At 41.9% G+C, this 22684-nt stretch overlaps 2 protein-coding genes across 3 annotated transcripts; both read right to left on the reverse strand.

Moving 5' to 3' along the window:
* Positions 1–6: 6 nt before the first annotated feature.
* On the reverse strand, positions 7–7939 carry pgap6 (post-glycosylphosphatidylinositol attachment to proteins 6). 2 transcript variants are annotated; one of them, XM_069164394.1, is made up of 13 exons: positions 7789–7939; positions 6046–6229; positions 5689–5890; positions 5018–5145; positions 4624–4889; positions 3989–4332; positions 3758–3854; positions 3262–3376; positions 2631–2770; positions 2332–2510; positions 1700–1846; positions 1405–1521; positions 7–1284 (listed from the first exon to the last, which is right to left on the reverse strand). In XM_069164394.1, the coding sequence occupies exons 1-13, from the start codon at positions 7850–7852 to the stop codon at positions 949–951; spliced, it is 2319 nt and encodes a 772-aa protein (XP_069020495.1). In that variant the 5' UTR covers positions 7853–7939; the 3' UTR covers positions 7–948. The 2 variants fall into 2 exon arrangements, with proteins under 2 accessions (XP_069020495.1, XP_069020494.1); XM_069164393.1 differs by having other exon boundaries at positions 2631–2773.
* A 100-nt stretch (positions 7940–8039) lies between these two features.
* LOC138207279 (leucine rich adaptor protein 1-like) lies at positions 8040–11555 on the reverse strand. The gene is made up of 3 exons (XM_069164398.1): positions 11009–11555; positions 10292–10476; positions 8040–9434 (listed from the first exon to the last, which is right to left on the reverse strand). The coding sequence occupies exons 1-3, from the start codon at positions 11231–11233 to the stop codon at positions 8888–8890; spliced, it is 957 nt and encodes a 318-aa protein (XP_069020499.1). The 5' UTR covers positions 11234–11555; the 3' UTR covers positions 8040–8887.
* Between the last annotated feature and the right edge of the window lie 11129 nt (positions 11556–22684).

Here is a 22684-nt window from a genome sequence, read left to right on the forward strand (position 1 = left end):
ATAAATAGAGCTCCAGGGCAGCTTAAGACAGTAGGTTTAAAACCATATTGACATGGTTTTTGGTGCTTAAAAACAACAACAATGTCTTCTTATGGATATAAGAACTGAAAATAAAACATCTGAAAAGTGTAAAATATGGGACCTTTAAATAGTCTCTATCTTGATTTTCATTATCAGCATTCTACAAGGAAGACCACATGATAGCGTGCAAAAGCTCTGAAAATAGCTTTTATATCAAACTACTTGAAAAAAAAGTTAAAACTAACTGACAGTTTAAAGTCCAGCACATTTCATACAAACCAAAAGATTTAAACTACTTTCATATTTAGGTTACAAGACTGAGTAGTGTTTACATTAGCTGTCACTATAGCATATTGTATCGGTAGACTCGATGATAGATTGAATTTAAAGATTGAAAAGACTTCCACAAAGTGCTATTCCTTATATAAATTTTTCAAACATTCATTTCCTACTCTAGTAAAATATGTACATACGCAATGTGCACGAACTCCTGGTCATGAGGTCAAAGGTCAGGTGGTCTGCTGCCTGAAGGTTTTGATGTTGAAGCCTAAGATGGTATAAATAAGACCACCATGGAGGTTTCAGCAGGTTCAGCTAGGTTAAATGGAGTGTTTGTGTTTGTGTGTGTGTGTGTTTGTGCGCGTGCGTGTGTTTGTTTGTGTGTGTAAATATATAAAGTTTCTCACTGGTTGTGATGATGAGAAGTGTGGACCTATGAGAATATAGGTGTTACTTTGATTTCAAAATGTGTTATTCAAGATACTAAGAAACTTTGAAGAGTCAGAGTCCTACAGACATTATAAAATGTTGTCGTCACCAGCAGTAACTGGATGTCTTGTGTCTGTCTGAAGTATGTGACTGTCTCATAGTGCCGTCTAACAATCGCCTCCTGGACACTTTTGCTTCTTTACAGCACCTCCAGCTCTACTATGTGACAGTGTAGAGTTCGTCCTTGCCGCTCTGACAGAGTGTGTATCCACAAACCCGAGGTCTCCAGCTCCAGCTCCAGCTCCAGCTCCAGCTCCAGCCTCTGCTCCAGCCCAACACCTCCCTGTCCATCTCCTTCGGTGGCAGCAGGAACACCACGCAGCTGGCCACCAGGATGTGCCACAGCGAGTGGGTGTAGTAGTAGTTGTCCTCCGTCTCGGCAAAAATGTACAGACACACCCCGATTAAGGCGCAGATGGCCCCGGGAATCAGGTAAAAGACCCAGCGCTGCCAAGAAGGAGGATAGCAATGTCGTCGACGGACCCCTCGGTACACCTGCAAACAGAGGAGAAGAACAGCAACAGGAAGTTGGTAGTTTTATCTCAACTCTACAACAGATTCATTGTCAGAGAGTGTTTTACAGAACTGCTGTCAAGATCCTGGTGTATCTCTTACCCAGGTGGTGACCATGAACAGTATGGCACAGAGGACGGGGCCCAGCAGGTTCCACAAGCCTTTGCGGTCCAGTTGCATCGACATGGCTATCAGCAGAGCCCCGAGCATAAACAGGGTCTGAACACACACACACACACACACACACACACACACACACACACACGCACACACACGCACGCACGCGCACGCACGCACACACACACACAGTAACAAGGAACAGACAACAATACTGAACAAATCTGTGCAAACTATGAAAACAGTGTAACAGAAGAAGAGACAGCAGTCAGTGTCTTACATATTTGAACGTGTCTCTGACGCGAGCCATGCACAGGATGGTGACCCAGATGGAACAGACTGACCCCAGGAAGTCACAGTATTGGAGGGTGTCATAGTCCATTATACACAGGACTGCTACACCTGGCTGGTCACATGCGTGGTAGAACTATAAATACAAGGAAAACAAAGCACGGCATCGAAGATGAGGAATCACTGACTGTTCCACCTTTTAGCGGTGCAAGCAGGAATTAATGTTCACCGTCTGGAAGCTCTCCTTCCCCCGGGGTTACATATACACACAGATCTGCTTCTCTGTTTCAACGGTTCACAAAATAAAACTCACAGTTGGTAAAAAAAAAAGGCTTGAAATTTGTGTGCAATAAAGTCTAGATTCATCTTTGATTTTCTTTGTTGTCAACCACAAAGGGCCATACCTAACAACAAAAATACATCTCCACAGTACTTGGTTCATTACTAGAAACACATCTCTAGACCGTCAGCTTGCTAATAAAGTTTGAAAGTGTAACGACGAAATCAAACACTTGATTGACTCGAGTTTGTCTTCAAACAATATCAACGTGGGAAATATCTATGCTTCAATTTCCTGTAACTTCCCTCTTACACAACAACGCCTGAACTTTAGTGCGTTACCGTGGAGAACAACATGGTGAAGAGGTAGACGGAGGCCTCAGTGATGTAGCCGCGTTTGATTGCCACCACGATGGCGGGCAGGAAGAACAGGTTGCTGAACGTGAGCAGCAGAGTTGCCGTCAACTGGCGTCTGTACGACTGAGCCGTCGAGTCGTCCGTGCAGCCCCAACCATTCCAGCCTGGAAACACACAGAGAGACCAAATGAGGGCGACGCCGTGATTGCTGAAGAAATGACAACAAAGAGGACGAGAGAGAGAGCGACAGAGAGAGGACGAGTATCCGTGTATGTGTGTCGTACCAGCCTTGCAGACGCAGGAAGCGTACAGGTAGCTGTAGGATCTGAGTAGTCTACATTCACCGTACGTCCCACAGTCCTCTATGCAGGCACTGATGAACACCTCGGGGACCACAGACACCACTGATGTATTACCACAGTTACTGCTGGAAGAAAAACACACGCGCACACACACACACACACACACACACACACACACACACACACACACACACACACACACACACACACACACACAAGTTGGGCGCATTATTTAACACACCAGTCAGTCGGAGACCTCTGAATGTAAACCAACATAATGTAGAAAACGTCCCCGATTTTATCCCCAAACACAATCGCGTCCATGTTTGTTAAAATCGGCACCAACCGCGAGAACAACCTCTGTGCAGTCACGTTCCTGCACTGTAAGTAGCCGGCATTCAGAAATTTTAACACACAGACTCAAATGTGTATAGTCAAGATATATATAATTATATACAAGCACAATAAAAAATATATTGGCCCAGAAATGTGCAGAAATAAAAGACCTTATTTGTGTGTGTGTGTGTGTGTGTGTGTGTGTGTGTGTGTGTGTGTGTGTGTGTGTATATATATATATATAAATATATTACTGCAAAATGCATGTGTGTGTTACCTGTTGCATATGAGCTGCAGGGTGAGGTACCATGTTGTCGACTGAGGAAAAGGCAGCCTGACCACAGCTTTAGGAACACTGGCGTTCACACCAATGCCATATCCTCCAAAAAAAGCTGTCGGAGAATCAATGATTTATATGTCATTTGTGTTATGTCAGTATTGTGCATTATAATCCAAATCGAGACCTACAGAGCAGCCTGTGGCTGGAATGATAAATCTATAATTCAAATCAAATACCAGTATTCTACTTTTCAAGTCAACTGCCATTAAAAAAAAAAAGTGAATCTGAACCTGGACTGGGGAAGTTCACCTGCATCTGAACTGGGTTTTTTTGCAGTACATCAATATGATGTAAACAGAAATATCACCTGGATAGCTGATCCGTCTGTACGTATCATTTAACCAGAATGTCTGCGATTTTATCTTGATGTTTCCTGATTAATTACAGCAGTTATTTCCAGGTGTGTGTATGTGAGTGAGTGCTGCTGCTGCACCTGTGCGACAGGGTTGAGAGTGGTTGAGTTCAAGGACTGGAGCCCAAGGAGAAAGACAGGCGATCACACTGCTGCTGTTCCCCAACGTTGCATTAGTCTACAAATACAACACACGCACACACACACACACACACACACACACACACACACACACACGTGAATCAAAGCAAAGCAGAACAACATGAAGGTTTAACTCTTACTGCATATGTTTAATAGTATTGTGTTACTCACGGTGTTGAGAGTGAGCTGCAGGTTGAGTGTACCACCGGTGGCTTGTGTGTGCAGGGGGTAGGTGAGCAGCGTGGGGTGTGTGTTTGTGACGCTGACATTGGGTCCGTTGGTGGGGGTGAAGCGCAGTGACAGAACGTCCACCTCCTCGTACAGCACAGGGAAGCTCCACACACACGCAGACGCCAACAGCGCCGTTACCGGTGACGACTGGTTGCTAAAGGGGACTGTGCCACTAACAAACAAGCTGTTTCCTGTTGAAGTTGAGTTGGTGGAGCTGCTGTTGCCGCAGAGCTTGTTGATGTCATCATCTGCTTCAAGGCCGACACTTTCGGGCTTACATCCCACTGAGGTAAACACACACACACACACACACACACACACACACACACACACACACACACACACACGCACGCACGCACGCACGCACGCACACACACACACACACACACACGCACGCACGCACGCACGCACGCACGCACGCACGCACGCACACACACGCACGCACACACACACACACACGCACACACACACACACACACAGACAGACAGACAGACAGACAGACAGACAGAGAGAGAGGGTTAGAACAGAGACATCGTGTGTGAAACGTCAGATTAAAACACGTGTTTGTGTTCACCTGTGACGTTTGAGACGATACTAAAGGTCACAGTACGGTTGACTTCGCTGCTCTCCACGACAACTCGTAACCAGGTGTCCCAAGGTGGGCGAGAGAGAGCTGCAGAGCAGCTGATCCCCGAGCAGTTCGCTGTTACTGGGCCCTGCTGCAGAGAGGCAGAGCCGAGCCTGAGGACCAGTGAACAGTTTCCACCGTCTTCTTCCTCTCCTGACGAACAGTCAGCCACAGAGACCGAGAGAGACGAGGCAAACTCTGGAACATACAGCCTACGACGAACACAAACACATTCAGTGTACTGCCCGTGATATAAACAAGTACATGACGGCACAGAGAGAGGAAGCACAGGACATAAAACAATAAAACATGTACGCATGAATACACAAACAATTATTACTTAAGGCGTGCAGGTCTGTCAGGGGCTGCGGTCTGTGTGAGGAATGTGTCCTGCTGTAAAACGGGTGTGTCCACCGCTCTCCTGATTGATAGCTGAGGCTGGAAGAAAAAGGAGCAGGACGGAAAGCCCTAAGAGACAAAGAGAGACACAAAAATAAATAACTATAGATATTCTGGTGCACAGTTCTCTGCATACAGATTAGCACAGGGCAAAGGTTACTCAGATTAATGAGGTTACTAATAAATCAGAGGAAAGAAGAACAATAAAATGACAAAGATCTATGTGAATCGAGGCTCAATAGGACTCCACTGCAAGCTGGAATTCTGCGCAAGCTGAACAGAGCCAAATGAAAATGAAGAACGAGAATGTGGTTTAGCGACTTTACATACAAAACAATGCGGAACAGGTTGGAGGAAAAGGGACATTTACGACTTGAGTGGCACGATTGGAATACTGACAAAATATATCGACGCTCCCATGCAAGACATTTGTTTTATTCAGGTAAGTATCCTCCTAAATGGTCTTCATTACGATTTCAGCTATTTGAATACACAATGAGCACAACTGGATCAGGAGTGAAAAGTCATAAAATTAAAAAAAAAAAAAATCAACCTCAGCAACAACAACAAGAGAAAGTAACAAGCATGTATTATACAAAGCTCCATACAAACCTTCTGCTCTATGCGCCCATCATCTTCAGGCAAGTGTGCAGCAACGTACCAATCACCTGGAGCAGGGTCGGAGAGGTTAAACGTTGAGGAGCTCTGGGACGTCACCGGCAGAGTCAGAGACAAACAGGGGCTCCAAAGGGTTGAGTTGGGAAACATCAAACCGATCGGGTTTATAACAGGAGGAGAACCCCATTGAATATGGCTGCAGAAGATGTGAGAAGAGCAGAATATAAAAACAGAAAACAAAGAGTCACAAAAGGTTTGGAAGAGACAGATAGGGACATTTAATTTCAAAAACAGACATCAGCAGGTACATTTTGGGTGGACATTGTCACGATAGGGAATTTCCTATCTTACATCGTGACGTTGTGCTGTCCACAGTAGAAGTTGTGGCCCTTCGTCACAGAAAAGAGCCAGCGAGCGATTGCGGTGTCCTCCGGCACATGGAACTTCTGCAGCCTCACGTTGCCATACCAACCGTACTTTGACAACTTCTGAGCAGGTTTGGACGAAAGCTCCGATACAAACGTCAACTGTCCATCTGTAGGAGAAACAGACGTTCGTTAATGTAGGAACGCAGTTTCTCTCCTGAAGGCAGTGAAGTTGGTCTCAAATGGTAGACACAGGTCGGATGTGTATGAAGGAGAGACAGCCTAAACGGTACAGTAAAAGTCTGCTCCATAATAATTGGAGTCCAGCAAGGGACTTGCGCTTCCCTCAAAAGGAAGTATGAGCCAATCTGAGCATGTTCTGTCCAGTGAATTCATTGTGATGCCCTCAAGCCGACTGTTATAATGTGACCCAGAACCCTCGGAGGCTACGAACTGCTGACAAACTTGGATATTTGTATGGAATATAACTTATTTTTATATATATAACTATAACATATTTGTATCTACTGCTGCTTCTTTCCTTGCATCGATCTATGTATGTTGACATGTTGATGTGTTACTCTGATATATGGCAACTATTCTCCCTCTGAGTGTTTAAAGTTGTGTATGGACTGGGTAAACTGCACATATACTGACCTTCTTGGGATCAATAAAGTTGTCTGAATATGAAGAAAAATTTAACACATTATTCTGGAACCAATAAGTAATTTGTGTTTTTTGGGGGGTTGCTGTTTTTTGTTTGTTTGTTTTTTAAATCTCCGTATGTTAGTGTGGAAACCGTTAACACGTTTTCCTTATTAATTATAATGTTAAGTATTTCATTTCCATATTGTACTTGTAATATGCAATGAATTAAAAAGGAAAATCGGATGTTAGAGATTTCCTGTATTATTTAATATATAAATTCTCTCAGCGAGATGAAGAAATGCAAACGCATGCAGGACAATTCACCAAAGGCATTCAGGAATAAAGAAGATACAATAAATGCTATCAAAATAGTGTAGGACAGGCGTGTCAAACTCACTTCAGTTAAGGGGCCACATACTGCCAGACCAATAAAATCATAGCATAATAACGCAGACATAACGACAACATTTCTCTATGTTTAAATCATTGGTGAAGGTTTTTGGATGATAAACCCTATTTTAAAGGTCTTTCTACAATAAACATAAAGACCAAAAACTCAAGACATCAGCCCACTGTTTATCTGCCTGGGCTCTCTGCAGATTCCCTCGCTTTGTGACGCGTTTGACGTCACATTATTGACGTCAATAGTCAATTGACTGTTTCTGAAGCAATTACTGGATCGATCAAAAAAAATAATAAAAAAAAAAATTACAAAACGTTTGTACTCATAAACCTCCATATTCTCATAGAAATGCAATGCACGTCTTTCTGTAATTTTCACACTTGGCAAAGTCACCCGCCGGATCCGGCCCGCGGACCGTATGTTTGACACCCCTGGTAGGACTTGCACGGCGAAACTTGGTTTTAAGACCTGTAGAAAGAGTCTGCTGACTTTTAGCAAGTTAAAATAACCAATAAACAGCATCGCTACCGGAGATGCACCGTGGAGACATCCGTAGGAGACACGTGTTGTCACCTTCAAACCTGCAGCTGACATCTTAAAATAACTTAGTGCCAGCTGCGACTGTTAGCAGCCACGCTAACACCCGTCTCTTTCGTCCCTGCCGCTGGAAACACTCACCGTCTCCTAAAGTCCGAGCCGTCAGGGCGACGACAAGGAGACCGCGTAGAAAACAAACTTCCATGTTTCCCCTACGACTGTCCCGAGTCGTCACATCTTCCCGTATCCACCTCTAATGTCCCACATAACTACCGCTGAGAAGACATCGCTCTGCGTACACACAGCTTCCTGATGTCTATGTAAATACGTGACGTCACGAGAGTTGCCAGGCGCTGCCTTTGGGGGACGTGGGAAATAGCAGAACCACCATGTGTGCGTGTGTTAATTATAACATGAGTTCTTTAAAAAAAAAAAAGAAATTCTTGAGACAAACTTAAAGGCAACACACTGGCCCATGGTGAATATGGGACAGCACTGAAATAGCCTGCTTGTGTGTATCTTTCAAGATTAGGACTTTCACTGTCAAGATACTAAGATACTAATTCACACTTTTAGACTGGGAGACAAGCAAGATCATCATTAAGACAACTTTTAGATATATCAGGCTCATCATTGCAGGACAACTTAATCAGTCTCTTTAACATTTTCACAAATATTTGTTGCATTACATGTGAGAGATTTCAAGGAGATTGGACCACATGCGAAAATAAGCACATGAAATCACTGACTAGCATTTGTGATTTATAAAATGAAGGCAATTAAATAAAATGAATTGCAATCTAATAAAACAGACAAAAGACCCACTGATAAAAAAAAAAGCACAAACACCAAACTACCACCTCCAAATCTGATGTACAAAATCAATATCTCAAAAATTCAAGTGTAAAACATCTATCATTTCAGTGCCTCTTACTATGTTTTTAAAGAACTCATTAATATTTATTGATTACATCATTTATAAAATACATTTCTTTGTTGATTTTCTTGCCGAACTCCTAAAGTATACAGCCAAATAAAAAAAAAAAACTAAAGTAAGGAGAGAGTGAGTAGCAACAAAGACAGGCATTCATCAAATTCATCATTAAGCTAATCATCATCTTATTCTAACAAGAACAGACTGTCAAAATGCATTTTGAACCCCATTGTTTCACTGACTGTTAATCATTGAGAGGAATAGCTTTAAACCAAAGATCATAATCCAAATTGTGCTCATAGAAAGTCATAAAAATGTCACGTCGTCCTGTGACTCCACCCAGCGCCACTGAGCATCGTATCCCAGCAGAACCTTCTCTCCACTGGATTCACTCTCTTCCTCCTCCATCCTCGATTTGAAGCTCTCCTGTGTTCGGTGCATTGTGTGTGTCTCTCCTGACTGTTGAGTGACGGCAAAACTGCCAACTTTCAATTCTCCTCTTGCTCTGTTGGATCTGAGCAGAGCTGCTCTGATGGTGTTAGCACGACCTTTGATGTCTTTGAGCGTCACTGCATCTGAGTGCTGTGGTTGTGACTTTGCTACACTGGTGCTAACCAAATGTTTGGCAGGGCTAAATGATGCCTGACCACGACTTCCCTGTCTGGAACGACTGAGTACAAACTTGGGGCTGGAAGGGCTCGGAGGGCTCTCTTCACTGGACTCAGATCTCTGCATGTCAGAGAAGCTCTTGTGGTCTGAATCACCACAATCAGTGTGTGGTGATTGTCGATCTGCTGATTCATCACCGGTGGTTTCAGTGAAATCCTGAAGGCTGGTAGGACTTGGGCTTTCTCTGAGGGAGAGAGGAGTGGAAACAGTCAGCCACATGTGGAGCCCAGATTTTTCCTTCCAGCAAATCCTCATTATCAGGAATGTGCAAAATCCTGTGCAATATAATAAATACTACTAAATCATATCGTATTTCATCGTATCATATCGTATTGTATCGTATCGTATCGTATTTTATCTTATCTTATCATATCTTATCGTATCTGATCTTATCTTATCTAATGGTATCTTATCATATCATATTTTATCATATCGTTCTGTATCTAATCTTATCTAATGGTATCGTATTGTACTTTACGGTACCGTGTCTTATCTCCTACAGATAAGACAAGACAAGTAGTAGATTCAGTTTACTGATGCTGTTTGGGAAACCCCCTTTTTTGGTTCGAGTCCCCAAGGTTGCCATTTCATTTAATTGTGTTGAATGTACTTAAATACACTGCAGGGCAACTTGGCAAAAATCTGGAAACATTCATTTTGTGGACATTTGCAAAGATATAATGAAATTACAGCTTGGATTTTACTTGACACGCAGTCGGTGTATTCTTACAACAGTGATTTTGTGATTTTCTACAAAAAATACACATTTTTATTTCTCACATATTCTTCAGAACACTGATAAATATGCCACATATACTAAGTGATATGAAAGCGTTTTAGTTAAGTCTACAAAGGTGTTATGGGTTCCTTGGGTTGTGTAATGCAAATGCCTCCAAAGATAGTGAAAACTCACCTGCTCTGAACTAGTATATTGTGAAAGATATTGGTCTGGACAATGCTTTAATACAACTTGAATAATCATGTGCATATTTTCACTGAAATTGGGCTCCTTCAGACACCTGGCAGGCTCAACGCTCATACCTGCACGGAGACATCGAAGGCCCATGGTCCTCCAAGGTCACCAGGCTGCTCAGGCTTCCTGTTAAACTGCTGCCACGGCTGGCCAAGGCGCCCCGCTCCTCCATCAGCCAGCGCATGGCCTCGATGCCCTCGTGCACGACCACCAGCTGGCGCAGGATCCTCACATCGGCAGAACGGAGCCACACCTGTAAATAAAGGAGCAAGTATGTGCGAGTGACAGGCGGAGAGGAGTGCATAATTTCACTGTACTTCTACCAAAGGGCCACACAAGACAGAACAGTCTGCCCCCTCTTAGTGAGGCCCCTGCTTCTATGCTCAATTGACTACAAAGAGAAGAAAAGATCAGCAAGAGGAACAAAGGTGAGCAGAGGCATCCAGTCAGAATGTGCAAAGTGAATGGAGATAAAGCATAGAGCAGACAGGTGAGGAGATAGGTGAGGTGTGGTGAGGACAATGATGACAGTGCCTGTCATTAAAAATGAGAATGAGCAGGTGAAGTGGCTCAGAGTAAAACTCTGTGGTGACATTTCAGCAGACCTGTCAGCAGAATAAACAAAAACAAGTTGTGCAAGTTTTGGCGGTGGCTGAGCATGTAGAGATGCACAGGCAGGTGTAAAGTCACAACAGAACAGAAGTGAAGCTATCTGGTCCCATTTAAAAATATGCATAAATATATCTTAAGAAATTAATTGCTGAGCGCACAAAAGAAATCTTTACCATCTCTTGTTTTAGGTTGTTAATCTTGTCAGAGAAGCTGTCCCGTAGGGCAGAGCTGTGGTCTCCTGTGTCCACCACATCAGAACTCCAACTATCCTCGCAGTTCGCAGCATCCTTCATCCACATCAGAAGACTTTCCGGTGTTTTCATCCCGATCTTACTCTCCAGCTCTTTTAGATCTGGGAGAGAATCGTTGAGGATTTCCTCTGCCATCCCGCCGTGCATTAATCAAGTATCCTGGCTTTGGATGGAAGGAGAGCTTGTGCGTAAATTCGGTCCAACTTCCAAGCTGTGAGAAATTAGACCCCCTGTGGGAAAACCACACATCCACAAATCCCTCCTCCTTCCCCCACTCTTATCGATTTACAGCTTATATTCCTGAACGCTCCACTGTTAAGCATGATCCTGGATGACAAACTTGTCACAGAAGCGCGGAACGAGCCGTGAAAACGCTGGAAGTGTGAACGAACAAATCATGAGTTGCCGCTGACTAATGTCACCATTCACAGCTACCACAGAGGTATTGCTGGTATGTGTCCCGGAACATGATGCTGGAAAGTGGAACTGCTCCATTGTGTCGTCCTCAAACAAAGGTGAGAGTTTCATACTTCAGCGGTCACATGGAGAGGCTTCCGTGACACCTGTGCGCACCGAGCTGCTGCTGGTGACGTCAGCACGCATGACATATATTCTATATATATAATATCGTGATGACAAGCTGTCGATGATTAGAGTCCAAGCAAAACATTGTTTGCATTGACTGCATTGATTGTTCATTCAGTGTTTAGCCGAGATTGTCATTTTCTACTATTTAATAACTGTTTCTGATTTATATTTAGTCCTGTAGTTTATCAAAACATTTCATCAAAATGTAACTAAAGCGAGTAAACATGGTCCTGCAGTTATATACAATGTTTCCCCCATAATACAGAAGATATGCACAGTCTGTACTTTGCAGTGTTAAGTAAATCACTTCTTGAGTAACTTATTCGGAGATCAAATATTTAAAATGTAATCTCTTTTTGTGTCAATCACAGTGGCTTTAAAAGTTTTCACACCGCTTTTTTCCTGCACATTTTAATTCATTGTAAATTTGGTTTTAGATTGATGAGATTGGCCTTTTCCCTATTAATACTCTCAATAACCCATAATAACAAAATTAAAGCATGTTTTTAGAAAAAGACAAAACCTCTTATTACAAAGACCCTTTGCTATGACTCCAAACTGTGATCAGATGCATCCTGTTTGCTTTAATAATCCTTGATATGTGTCTTGATTGTGATTGGTAGCTTGCGCTGCATGGATTGGACAGAGTTCACACCTGTGTGTATACGATCACCACATTCCTGACTGCATGTCAGTGCAAAAACTGAGCCATGAACTCTAAGAAGTTTTCTGTAAACTACTGTGATAAACTTTCAGGGCCAGTGGGACTCTTAATTGGCTGTTTGGTCAGGGAGGTGACCAAGGACCCAGAGATTAGAGAATGTCCTAGAAAGATGACCAATGCTGCCTAGAACTATGTAAAACTATGCAGGCTTTGGTAAATATACCACAAACAATGTACCATTTAAACAATATATCAACTTTTGGGTGATAACTAACACCCTCACTGCATAAAAAAACATGCAGAGTAATTTCTCCAAGTTCGTCATTGATGTGATTGGTTGGTTATGAAAAGTCTGGTTAGAAGATGCAGCAAATACTGCATGTGTGCATTCCACATTACTGTGTGAGATGCAATGAAGCTATTATGTTCAAAAGTGTACAAAGTGTTTAAAGTTTAGTTCCTAATAAATTTATTAAATGAAACAAGACAAGCTGTCATTTGGCCACATTGCATGACAGAGACATACCTAATGTTCAAAGCATAGTCAAATATTTTCACTGCTTTGCACAAATGTTTTGAAAGATTTTTGTTTATGATAATATACAGTACCTTTGTAATCTGCAGCATGAAATAGCTTAAAACTTAAACTCAAGAGACAGAAGGAAACAGGTCTGTCCAGTTGCACACGGCCCACTTTTAAATCCACAGTCGGCTGAGGACATCTGCCACCCACTGAAATAGATGATTTATTTTTATTTGTCTGTCGTCATGCCCCATATTGATGCATTTCAGAATCAGAGCAACTGTTGTGGGAGCTTCCTGCGTCCTCACAATTGAGGTTAGGACCAGTTTTTATGCAATAAGTGCAATGTTCAACAAGTGTGAAGCAGATGAAAAAGTAGTGTCCTGATTAAAAGTAACGCAACCTGCAGAATGCACAACTTAAAATAAGTTAGTGCTGCTTCACAAAGCTAGAGGGAGACAAACACTCATCACAGACCTGTCAGCTACTGCCAAGGAGCTTATCATCAGTTAGGTCCAACATCTTCAACTGTGTCATACAGGATGCAACTAACACGTGTCATAATGTAAGAACTACCAACATGAGTAAGTGTATGTATGTGCCACATAAACATATACAAAGAAATGCAGTTAAAATATATTTGCACATTTATCTGTACAGGAAGTTTTGAGAAAGTAGTGTTTAGTTTGTGTAAGAAATAAAACAATACAGCAGCATAATCACCAAAACTAACAAATATGTAGGCAAATTATTGCAACGAATAACTATACCACACTTATAAGCTGGTATTGTTGTGTTTTGAAGTGGTTTGAAGGATGAATCATGATCTCACTAATTTAAAAGATGACATTTTACTAGCTCAGACTCAAAAACAAATTTCAGTCACCTTCACTTTTAAATCTCAGCAGTGCAACAGAATCTCTTAGTTGATTTTACTGGAGATGCTCTGTGGCCAACAGGACAACACTGTAGTCACAGTGAGCCTGTAGAGAGTTGAATAAAAGTGAGCCAGCCTTGTATTTAAATATTTTTTATGCACGTTTTTACAGGAATCTCAGCATTCACTGTTGTGGATTATTGCCCTCATGCAAATTGCAACCGTGATCAAAATAAACAGCCAGAAATATGGTTTCATTACCTTCACAGAAAGAGAAAAGGCACCGTCATTGGTCGTGAATGTGCTACAGAAATACTGGCACCACAGCATCATTTTTACAGGAATCATATTCTATTTCTAATTAAACAATCCCACCATTCAGAGGCTGTTCTGCAGCTTTTGATAGAATCGGCAGATGGATTTTACACAGATGATATGAAAGTAGGAGTACTTTTCATCCATGTTGGCTTAAACATTTAGCTATTCTATATTTATTATTATATAAACATGAACATCTAAGATCAGAAATGAGCACAAAGAGAATGCTGCTAAAGAAAGGTTTATCTAAAATGTGTCTGCAAACATTTTCAGCCTGAATAATGGAAGAAAACCCTCATCTCTCAACCTTAGGTGCCCGTTTGTTACCCTCTAGACCAGTTAGTTCCTGGCTTGTTACAATAGTTTATAAAATATTGTGCTTTAAATTGATTTCCCATTTCTTCCAATGAAAATAATAATACGTGTTATTGAGCACCCTCTTTGACCTTGATAAAGCTGAACTCAAGCTGCCTGTATTTTCTAAAAGGGCCTCTAGATGGCAGCCAGGATCCAACCTTTCTAACTGATATTCTGGGCTGAATAATCAGGCTTGATTCCTACCTCTGGGATTTACATTCATTAGGTATGTTTTCTTAAGAGTGCAGATCAAGTTTCACCAACGAGGCTGTCAAACTGTGAGCAATCCGGAAATCTGAGCCTGAGTCAATACTCTGAGGTCATCTCACATCCTGACGAATCATAAAGAATATGTTTTTGGTAATTTTATAGGAGAGTCTCAGCCATTAAGTGTCCAAGTTTCTTGACAAATAATGCCGGACTGCTGTGGAAGTGATTTCCATGATTTCATCAGAGTGACGCATTACACTGAAAGTACATTTGTCAGACGTGACGCAACGTTCTTGTCATTTCTTGGAGTGAAAAAACAAATGGGAAGTTGGAGTGAGGAGTGAATGAAAAACCCACAAGGCTGTGGGGTGTAAAATATTACCCACCTATGGACAATTTGAGAGAGACCCTGAAGTGAGCATTACATGAGGTGGAGACCAATCATAAAAATGCTTCACACAGAAAGAATTATGTTCTTTACGAGTCGGGGCCTCTGACTTCCCGTTTTAGGGAAATCATAAACTTACACAAACATTAAAAAAATGGTCAAAATGTGGATGTCATTGAAAGGCCACCATTATGAGCAGATAAGATTTTACTGCATCTGTCAGTGCAATTAAACGTGATTTACTGTGAATCATAAAGAAGATGTGGGGTTTATTACAAGAGTTACCCTGACTTTTTTTTTTTGTTAAACCACCTGAATCATGTGAAGAGAAATGAATCCAGTGATGTGGACTGCATTCATCCTGAGTTCTGGAGTACACATCAATCATAAAAGAAGGACCAGATACAGTTCAGCATCCTGGTGTTGCAGGATAATTCCCCTGGGAGTAAGCCCTGTGTGTGTGTTGGAATCCAGGGTCAGAAAAACAGCATTACAAACGAGGCCACGGGGCCAGGAAATCCTCCAGGTCCACATGGTCCTGTGCAAAGCACTCACATGCAAACACGGTCAATCAGTGAGGGCAGGGACCTCTGGATTGTTTTTTTTTTTACAGCACAATTAGGTCAGAGAATGCTCAGTCGGTCATTTGTTCAAGTTTCCCAAGAAAAATAAGCTCTCAAGTGTGCAAATCGTCAGATGCCAAACATACAGTATACAAGAAATCTGAGAAACATCACAGTGTGGAGCTGCTTTCACCTGCTTTTCTTTAAAGGAAAAGAAAACCATTTTGCTTTCTTAATTGAGAATTAGAGAAGATTGAGAATCAGAAACACTTTATTGATCCTGTCCTTCCATCCATTATGTATAACTGCTTTATCCCGAACGGGATCACCTGGGGTTGGTGTGTGTGTGTGTGTGTGTGTGTGTGTGTGTGTGTGTGTGTGTGTGTGTGTGTGTGTGTGTGTGTGGGTGGGGGGGGGGGGGGGGGGGACTGGAGCTAGCCCGGTGCGAACCAGGCCCGAATTTGACTTTGTGAATATATGGGTCTGAACATGCTCCTAGTCTGTCCATCCTGCTGGGTGTAGACCTCGGGTTAATTTCAACCAATCAGCATGCGCCGAAAACTGGCTGACACACTGCCACCGCTGCACTACCTAAAGCCCAAACGAAAGTGTTTTTTCCTCAGTGCAGCATATTTTTTTGTAATTCTTTTAATAAACACCAGCAGCGCGATGAGGTGCTGATCATTTAGTCTGTGTGGAATGCTGAAGGTTAGACGATTTTTTTTTCGGTCAGCGAGAGTTAAATAATATTATCGGTGTGCGTGACTATCACCAGCTGTCAAATCACAGTGAAGTAGGGGCAGGACGAACAGGGGTAACCATCGACACTGGTCGCTGATTGGTCCGCCAGACTGTATTTACAGCGAAGAAAACTGAAGCTGTGAGCTACAGTCGGCGCAGCGAGGCTAGGCCGGAGTCTACGTTCTGGATAGATGGCCAGTCGATCACAGAAAAACAGACAAAAATAGATAACCATTGACGCTCACAATTAACCTAACATGTCTTTGGACGGTGGGAGGAAGCCGGAGTGAGAGGAACAAATCTAAGCCTACCTACAGTATAAATATAGAGAATTAAGATAAATAAGAAAATGAAAACACAAGATACCAGTTTTTAGATTTTGAGAGTGGTGTTGATCTTCTTGTCGATCAAGTCAAGATAGCATATTTCCGGAAAAGTCAAAACATTCCTCTGAGAATCTACAGTAAATCCAAAAAATGTGTAAAAAAAAAAGAAAAAAGGCCCAAACTGTTGGGTAATAACTCCTGCCGCTTGTAAATTTTTTGTTGGGTGATCATGCTGTTCTGTGCATCTGTTTCCATTTAGGGACCTACAGAGAGATTAAATGAGTGTGGAAAGGTAATGGATCTCATATGTATGGAGAGGCCCCATTTACATCCTGTAATTGTGTTGTGTTTATTCAAACCAGGGACATAAAGCACAGATCTTGGCCCTGAGAAGACACATGAATACAGTATTTACAGTGCATGAGAGGCGTGAAGAGAAGTCCACGAATTTCCTGCTGAAGGGCTCGCAGACATTAAAATACACCAGCTTCCACGGTGCACGCTACAATGTCAAATTGAAGCAAAACATAAACCGAGATGCACCCTGCGTGAATGCACTGAGGCAAGCTCTTGCACAAACAGACAGCCCACGCTGTCTGAGTGCAGGGTCATCAATGGATTCCTCCTGCATCAATTTTTGTTGTTGAAACAGATGGCAGCGGCACCAAAGAGCTTGTGCTGCGCCTGATCGAATGCTTGATAGGAAAACCCCAGAGGAGCCTGTGTCAGAGGCCACAGGGGCAAGTAGATTCTAAGCACATTAACATTCCTGAATAAATAACCCCAGGGAATGTTATTGTGGAGACGTTAAACAGGATTTTCCTCCCAGAGCTCAGGAGAAAGGCCAGGCATCACTCCGGCATCTTTATCGCCCCGAGTTAGGAGGAGCTGAAGAATCCAGCGGCGAAAAGAAGCGATTTTTAAAACCCCCTTTTCTTCTAATCCTTCCTCCGGAAAATATTTCAATCTGTGAATTCAAGTTTCAACACATGAAAGCATTCTGGTCATTTTGGTTTGATGTCCTTCCTGGTGAAGGCTTGTTTTAAAAAAAAAAAAAAAAAATGTATTTCATTATTGTTCATCTTTATGTACATAATAAAACACACCTGAGTCATTTCACCAGCAGTGAAAAAGTCCTATTTCATATCATTTTCATGGAAGTGGCTGTGAATGTTTCTTTATGGTGCAGTCTTGACCACATTATGGGTTTCACATTGCTCTCAACAGAACATATGTTTGTAATAATTTACTTTCGGAGGACGAGGAGGGGGTGAAGAGGTTTAAGTTTTATCAAACTACCATTTCCAACGGTTTTCTCTTCACTACATTTAATATCATCTTAAGTTATTTAATGCATATCTTTCATCACATTGTTTTTCTCTTCCAGTTTCATCAAATAAATCATTTTTGCATGTTTTTAAAAACTGTAATTGATCCCAGGGATGTCACTTTAAATAAAAATCTGTACACAGTTTGGTGCCATTTAATGTGGAATACTGAACCTTGTTTGAAATAATTAACCATTTTAGTCATCTAATTGATGATTTGGATATAGAGACCTTCTCTGCAGGTCTGTTACTTGGTTACCAAATTCACCCCAATGATTTCAGTGACTGAACAACAAACATCAGAAATACTATGAATATAACATTAACATGATTCTGTCAATTCTAACTACCAGTAGAGATGGTACCTGATTCATATAATAAAATGACTCTCTAAAGTGCTGGCTGTATTGTAAAGTGGCATGCTGGTTTTGGTTTCCATTGTTAAGATGTAATGAAAACAACGTTTTCCACCTCAACTTCCATCTCAATGTATTAAAGTCACATTAAAGCCATCCTTAATATTCATTATTTGATTGCATAGATATCAGCACATCAGACACATCAATACGCTGTCTATACAAAAAAATACCAAAACACAATCAATACACACAGAAATGACATTAGACATGTTATATTACATGAGCAATAATCAATACATTTACTCAGAATAAAGGAGGCTCCACTAATAGAAGTACAACTCCATATTATTGACTAAGATCTAAATCAATGTAACTACCGCTGTCGCCAGTACATCAATCTATGCTGCATGTTATTCTTAACTATCAATGTCCGTCACTGAACAACTAGACGATAAGGATAGTGAGTAGTTTACTTTGGGAAGAATGAGAGGTGGGAGTAAGCAGGCCACAGTATCACAGCAGGTTTGGCTAACGTACCAAAATCTATTTCTTTTGTTGAGTGAGAAGGAGCAGGACGACTTCTTCATCACTGGATGATGTTGATTCCATCTTTTTTTTTTCTAAAGAATGAGCTTTACGCAAATCTTTCATTGGTAAAAAAGTGGATGTAGCTTTCGGGTCTGAAAAAAATAATTCCATCATTAATTAAATATCAGACCTCAAAAAGTGATATGTTTGGTCTGTTTGATTGACAGGCCAGTGGTGATTTCCACAATGTGTGGGCGGGCGTAGTGTCCTCAGAGATCGAGTCACATCCACCGCCACTTCTGGCTCCAAAATAACAAGATGGCGACGGCTGGATGCTATTCTCAAAGCTTCAAAATGTAAGTTCACTAATCATTGGTTGATGTCACTGTCGCTGCTGGCATGAATAGTTTTGAGGCGAGTATTTCAAATTTATTATAATTTATTCTTCATGCCCCCAGTGTGTAAAGCCCTTTACTGTATGTTGACTGGGTTGTTGGATCTCTGAATTCTGCTCTCTAATCAGCATTAAACGACCCGTCAAACAACTGAGTGGAGGACCTAAATGGAATGCAACACAACAAACCTCCCTGCTGCGCAGTGGTGCTACTTACAACTCAGAAAGTCTGTTATTGCCAAATCCTGGACGACCTCTCCCCCTCGCCCTCCCTGTGCATGTTTGAGACGTCCGGGGAGGAGGCCGAAGCCTCCGACAGGATTCCTCTGGTTCAGCCTGCAGCTCTGTTATAGGGCAGCTTGGTGCTCACTAGATAGCAGCCGTCCACCCTTCCGCTCCCCTGTTGAATCACACATTCTTCATGTTGGAGGTCAGCATGGAAGGAGGAGTGTGTGCAGCTCTGGACACATTGATGACTGCATGAATTATATCTGCTCTTAATTGGGTGATTTTTTCTCTTTAAGGCCAGTGAAGGATTTCTGTAAGTGATCTTTCTCCAGGGACTTGTATTCATTGCGCGAAAGGTCACCGCGAAGCGGCCGCCAGGTGACATGAGAAAGAAAGTGAATGAGGTCAAAAAGCCTCTGGCCAGGTGCCAATGGAAATACAGGTTTGTGTGAGAATAAGTGGTACATGAGATGCAAAGTTAATCACGCGGGGAAAGTTATACCCTCGTCTTCCTCTCTTTTCCTCCACTTTTCTGTCCCATGATTCCCCCTACTGCTGTTACTCTGGTTACAAGCTGAAAACACGAGGCCCAGTAGAGGGGCTCTGGGATTCGATTCACCTCCATTACGCTGCACACGAGAAAAATTTCCATTTGATTGACACATTAAATCTTTGCTATCTCTCTATTAGCTTATCATTTTAGGGTGTGGGTAAACACAACCACCTCCTCCGTATGTTGCCTCATCGGTGATAGCGACTACCATGACCGACCGCCGCTGGCCTCCCCGTCTCAGACACAGAAAAAAAACCAACGTGCGGCACGAGAAGATAAAGAGCCTCGCTGGTGAGATGTTGCTGTGCTGTCAGCAAATGGCTGCCAGTGCCAGGTGAGCATATGGTGAGCATCAGAGCATGCTCGCAATGTTTGATGAAGTCAGTGTTTGTGTTCTGTCAGCAGTATATTCTTCTTGGCCCCTTTCCCATGGGGCTCCTTCAGACACATATGGAGGTAATTTGTTGAAATTCTTCAGCAAGAAAGAAATAAGAGGGAGAAAATGGCCTTGGGATTTCGGGGTTAGAAATCAGTTTGAGAGGTTGGGACTCAGTGGGGGGTGGAGGGGGGTGTCTTTGGGGGGGTTCAGGGAATCAGAGTTTCTGTGGGCTTTAAAAGAGCTACAAGTAAGATGCTAGACTGTGTTTACAGATTTTTTTTGGGGAAGGTGCTATGCTGTGACTTGGTAGTAAGCAAGACAAAAAGTCTAAAGTCCCACATGTAAAACTAATAACACTGTCACCACTTAGTTTTGTTGTTAGAGTGACTCCAACTGTTAAATTTGTTCTACAGATTTGACAAAAAAAAAAAAAAAGACAAAAAAAAAAGAAAGAAAGAAAAAAAAAAAAGAGTTATGCAATTACCATATTTACAAAGGATCTTCCCTTTGGGAGTAGGATTGCATTCAGCAAATTAGGTAACTTTTTGTTTTGCTCAACAAAGTATCCTGCATTTAAGAGGGAACTCTCCAAACCCACAGAAACACAATATTTTTTAAGGATTATCCTTTGGAGCCATGAATATTCATGATAACCTCACAGATGGGACAAATGGAGAGGGAGGATGAATTTGGCTGACAGTTTTCCAAAAAAAAGAAAAATGTCCTATAATCCTAAAATTTGTGTCTTCTTTTATCCTCTGGGGTTAAAATGTACCCAGAGATGACTTTTTTTCTGCATTTTATCCCACATTCCTTGTATTAAAAATATATACTAGTTGTTGGGTAAACTTTAAATGGTCACTGGGAAGGATATAGGGATTAAAAAAGTAAAGTTTAAACCATAGACTATATAAAGATGGATGTTGCTTCTGGGTCATTGCAGAAGTACCTTAGAGTACAATACCACTGATGGCCACTAGGGGTTGGTACCAAAAAGCCTCTGGCTCCATAGACTCCCATCCTCTGTATAAGAAGTCAATATGGTGTCATTCACTACATTCACTACTTCTTATTGTCACAATTGAGCAGGAGGAAAGACCCAAGCACACGATTCAGACAGAAGGAATATAACAAAAACAAAAGAACCTTACTTACTAATAAATGGTACAACAAAATGCAGGTCATGGAGAAAAAGACGAGGATTAGTCCAGTCATAACTCTCATCTTAACTAATGTGGGCATGACTTTCACTTGATAATCAGGCAACTGGGAGAGAATGAAGGTGGGTGTGTAAACTGGCTGGATGATTGTCAGGAGCTTTGGAGGGAAAAGTGAGAGGCTGTGTTCCAAATGACATACTTCCCTTAGTACACTAAGATACAGTACTCTGACATTTTAGGACTCTTACTTTTGTTGTACTTGAATTTCAACAGGGTAGTGTTATCTCGTACTGCATACTGCCATTCTGCATTTAATGGAAATAACCATAACATTTGAATGCATCACCTGCCCCCATATCTGCAGGACAGAAATTGCCCTCTGTTTAACGCACACAATTAACATACTGATGGCTTCTGTTCAAGAGCACTAAAATGGGACTGAGTGAAAAATAAACATTTGTGTTCTGCAACAGCTGCAGCTTCCTCAGTCACCTCAATTTGAAAATCTTTCTGGCGGTGGTGCCGCCTCTTCCTCTACGCAGCCAAGATGGTGACCATTAGGTGTGGAAAGTGTGCAACGTTTCACACTCAATTTTTACTGTTTCGATTGCATCATCCTGGTATCTGTAGTGCACTGCATGTTTCCATACTTACCAGTGTGAGCGCACTTATGCACTCAAATTACTGAGTGTACATAAGTAGGCCATTTGGAGCACAGCTAAAGACACAGGAAGTGGTACTGGGAAAAAGCTCAACTTAAAACAGGCACACAGACCAAAACCTTGACACTGATCAGTGTTCTTGTGGTCCTTCTGAAAATGATCCCATACTTAATTAGATATGAGCTCTCAAAGAGAGGTATATTTGGGGGTGTGTCTGGTTTGATTGACGGGCCTGGGGTGCAGTCAGCTCGCTCCTCCCCAGCTTGTCCACATAAGGTCACTTCTGGCTCCTAAATATTTAAGATGGCGACAACCAAAATCCTGATCTTCTCAGGAGCATACATAATTTGTTCATGAATTTCTGTAATCTCAGTTATCTTATTTCCAGCCATTAGTTTTTCTTATATCTTCTGTTGCCAAGAAATAAAATAATTCCGGAGAAAACCTGATGG

This window comes from Embiotoca jacksoni, unplaced genomic scaffold (assembly GCF_022577435.1).
Source record: "Embiotoca jacksoni isolate LCO1_2020_lvr unplaced genomic scaffold, fEmbJac1.0.p SCAF_31, whole genome shotgun sequence".
NCBI classification, from domain to species: Eukaryota; Metazoa; Chordata; class Actinopteri; family Embiotocidae; genus Embiotoca; species Embiotoca jacksoni.

What these genes read in the sequence shown, in the direction of transcription:
- pgap6 (XM_069164393.1), bottom strand. Translation starts at nt 7,852, where the DNA reads ATGGAAGTTTGTTTTCTACGCGGTCTCCTTGTCGTCGCCCTGACGGCT. An exon ending in GACAGACCTGCACGCCTTAA is followed by an intron (nt 4,890 to 5,017) that starts GTAATAATTGTT and finishes TGTTCGTCGTAG; the next exon opens with GCTGTATGTTCCAGAGTTTG. An exon ending in CTCTCAACCCTGTCGCACAG is followed by an intron (nt 3,377 to 3,757) that starts GTGCAGCAGCAG and finishes ATTCTCCGACAG; the next exon opens with CTTTTTTTGGAGGATATGGC.
- LOC138207279 (XM_069164398.1), bottom strand. Translation starts at nt 11,233, where the DNA reads ATGCACGGCGGGATGGCAGAGGAAATCCTCAACGATTCTCTCCCAGAT. An exon ending in ACAACCTAAAACAAGAGATG is followed by an intron (nt 10,477 to 11,008) that starts GTAAAGATTTCT and finishes CTTTATTTACAG; the next exon opens with GTGTGGCTCCGTTCTGCCGA. An exon ending in CCTTCGATGTCTCCGTGCAG is followed by an intron (nt 9,435 to 10,291) that starts GTATGAGCGTTG and finishes TCTCTCCCTCAG; the next exon opens with AGAAAGCCCAAGTCCTACCA.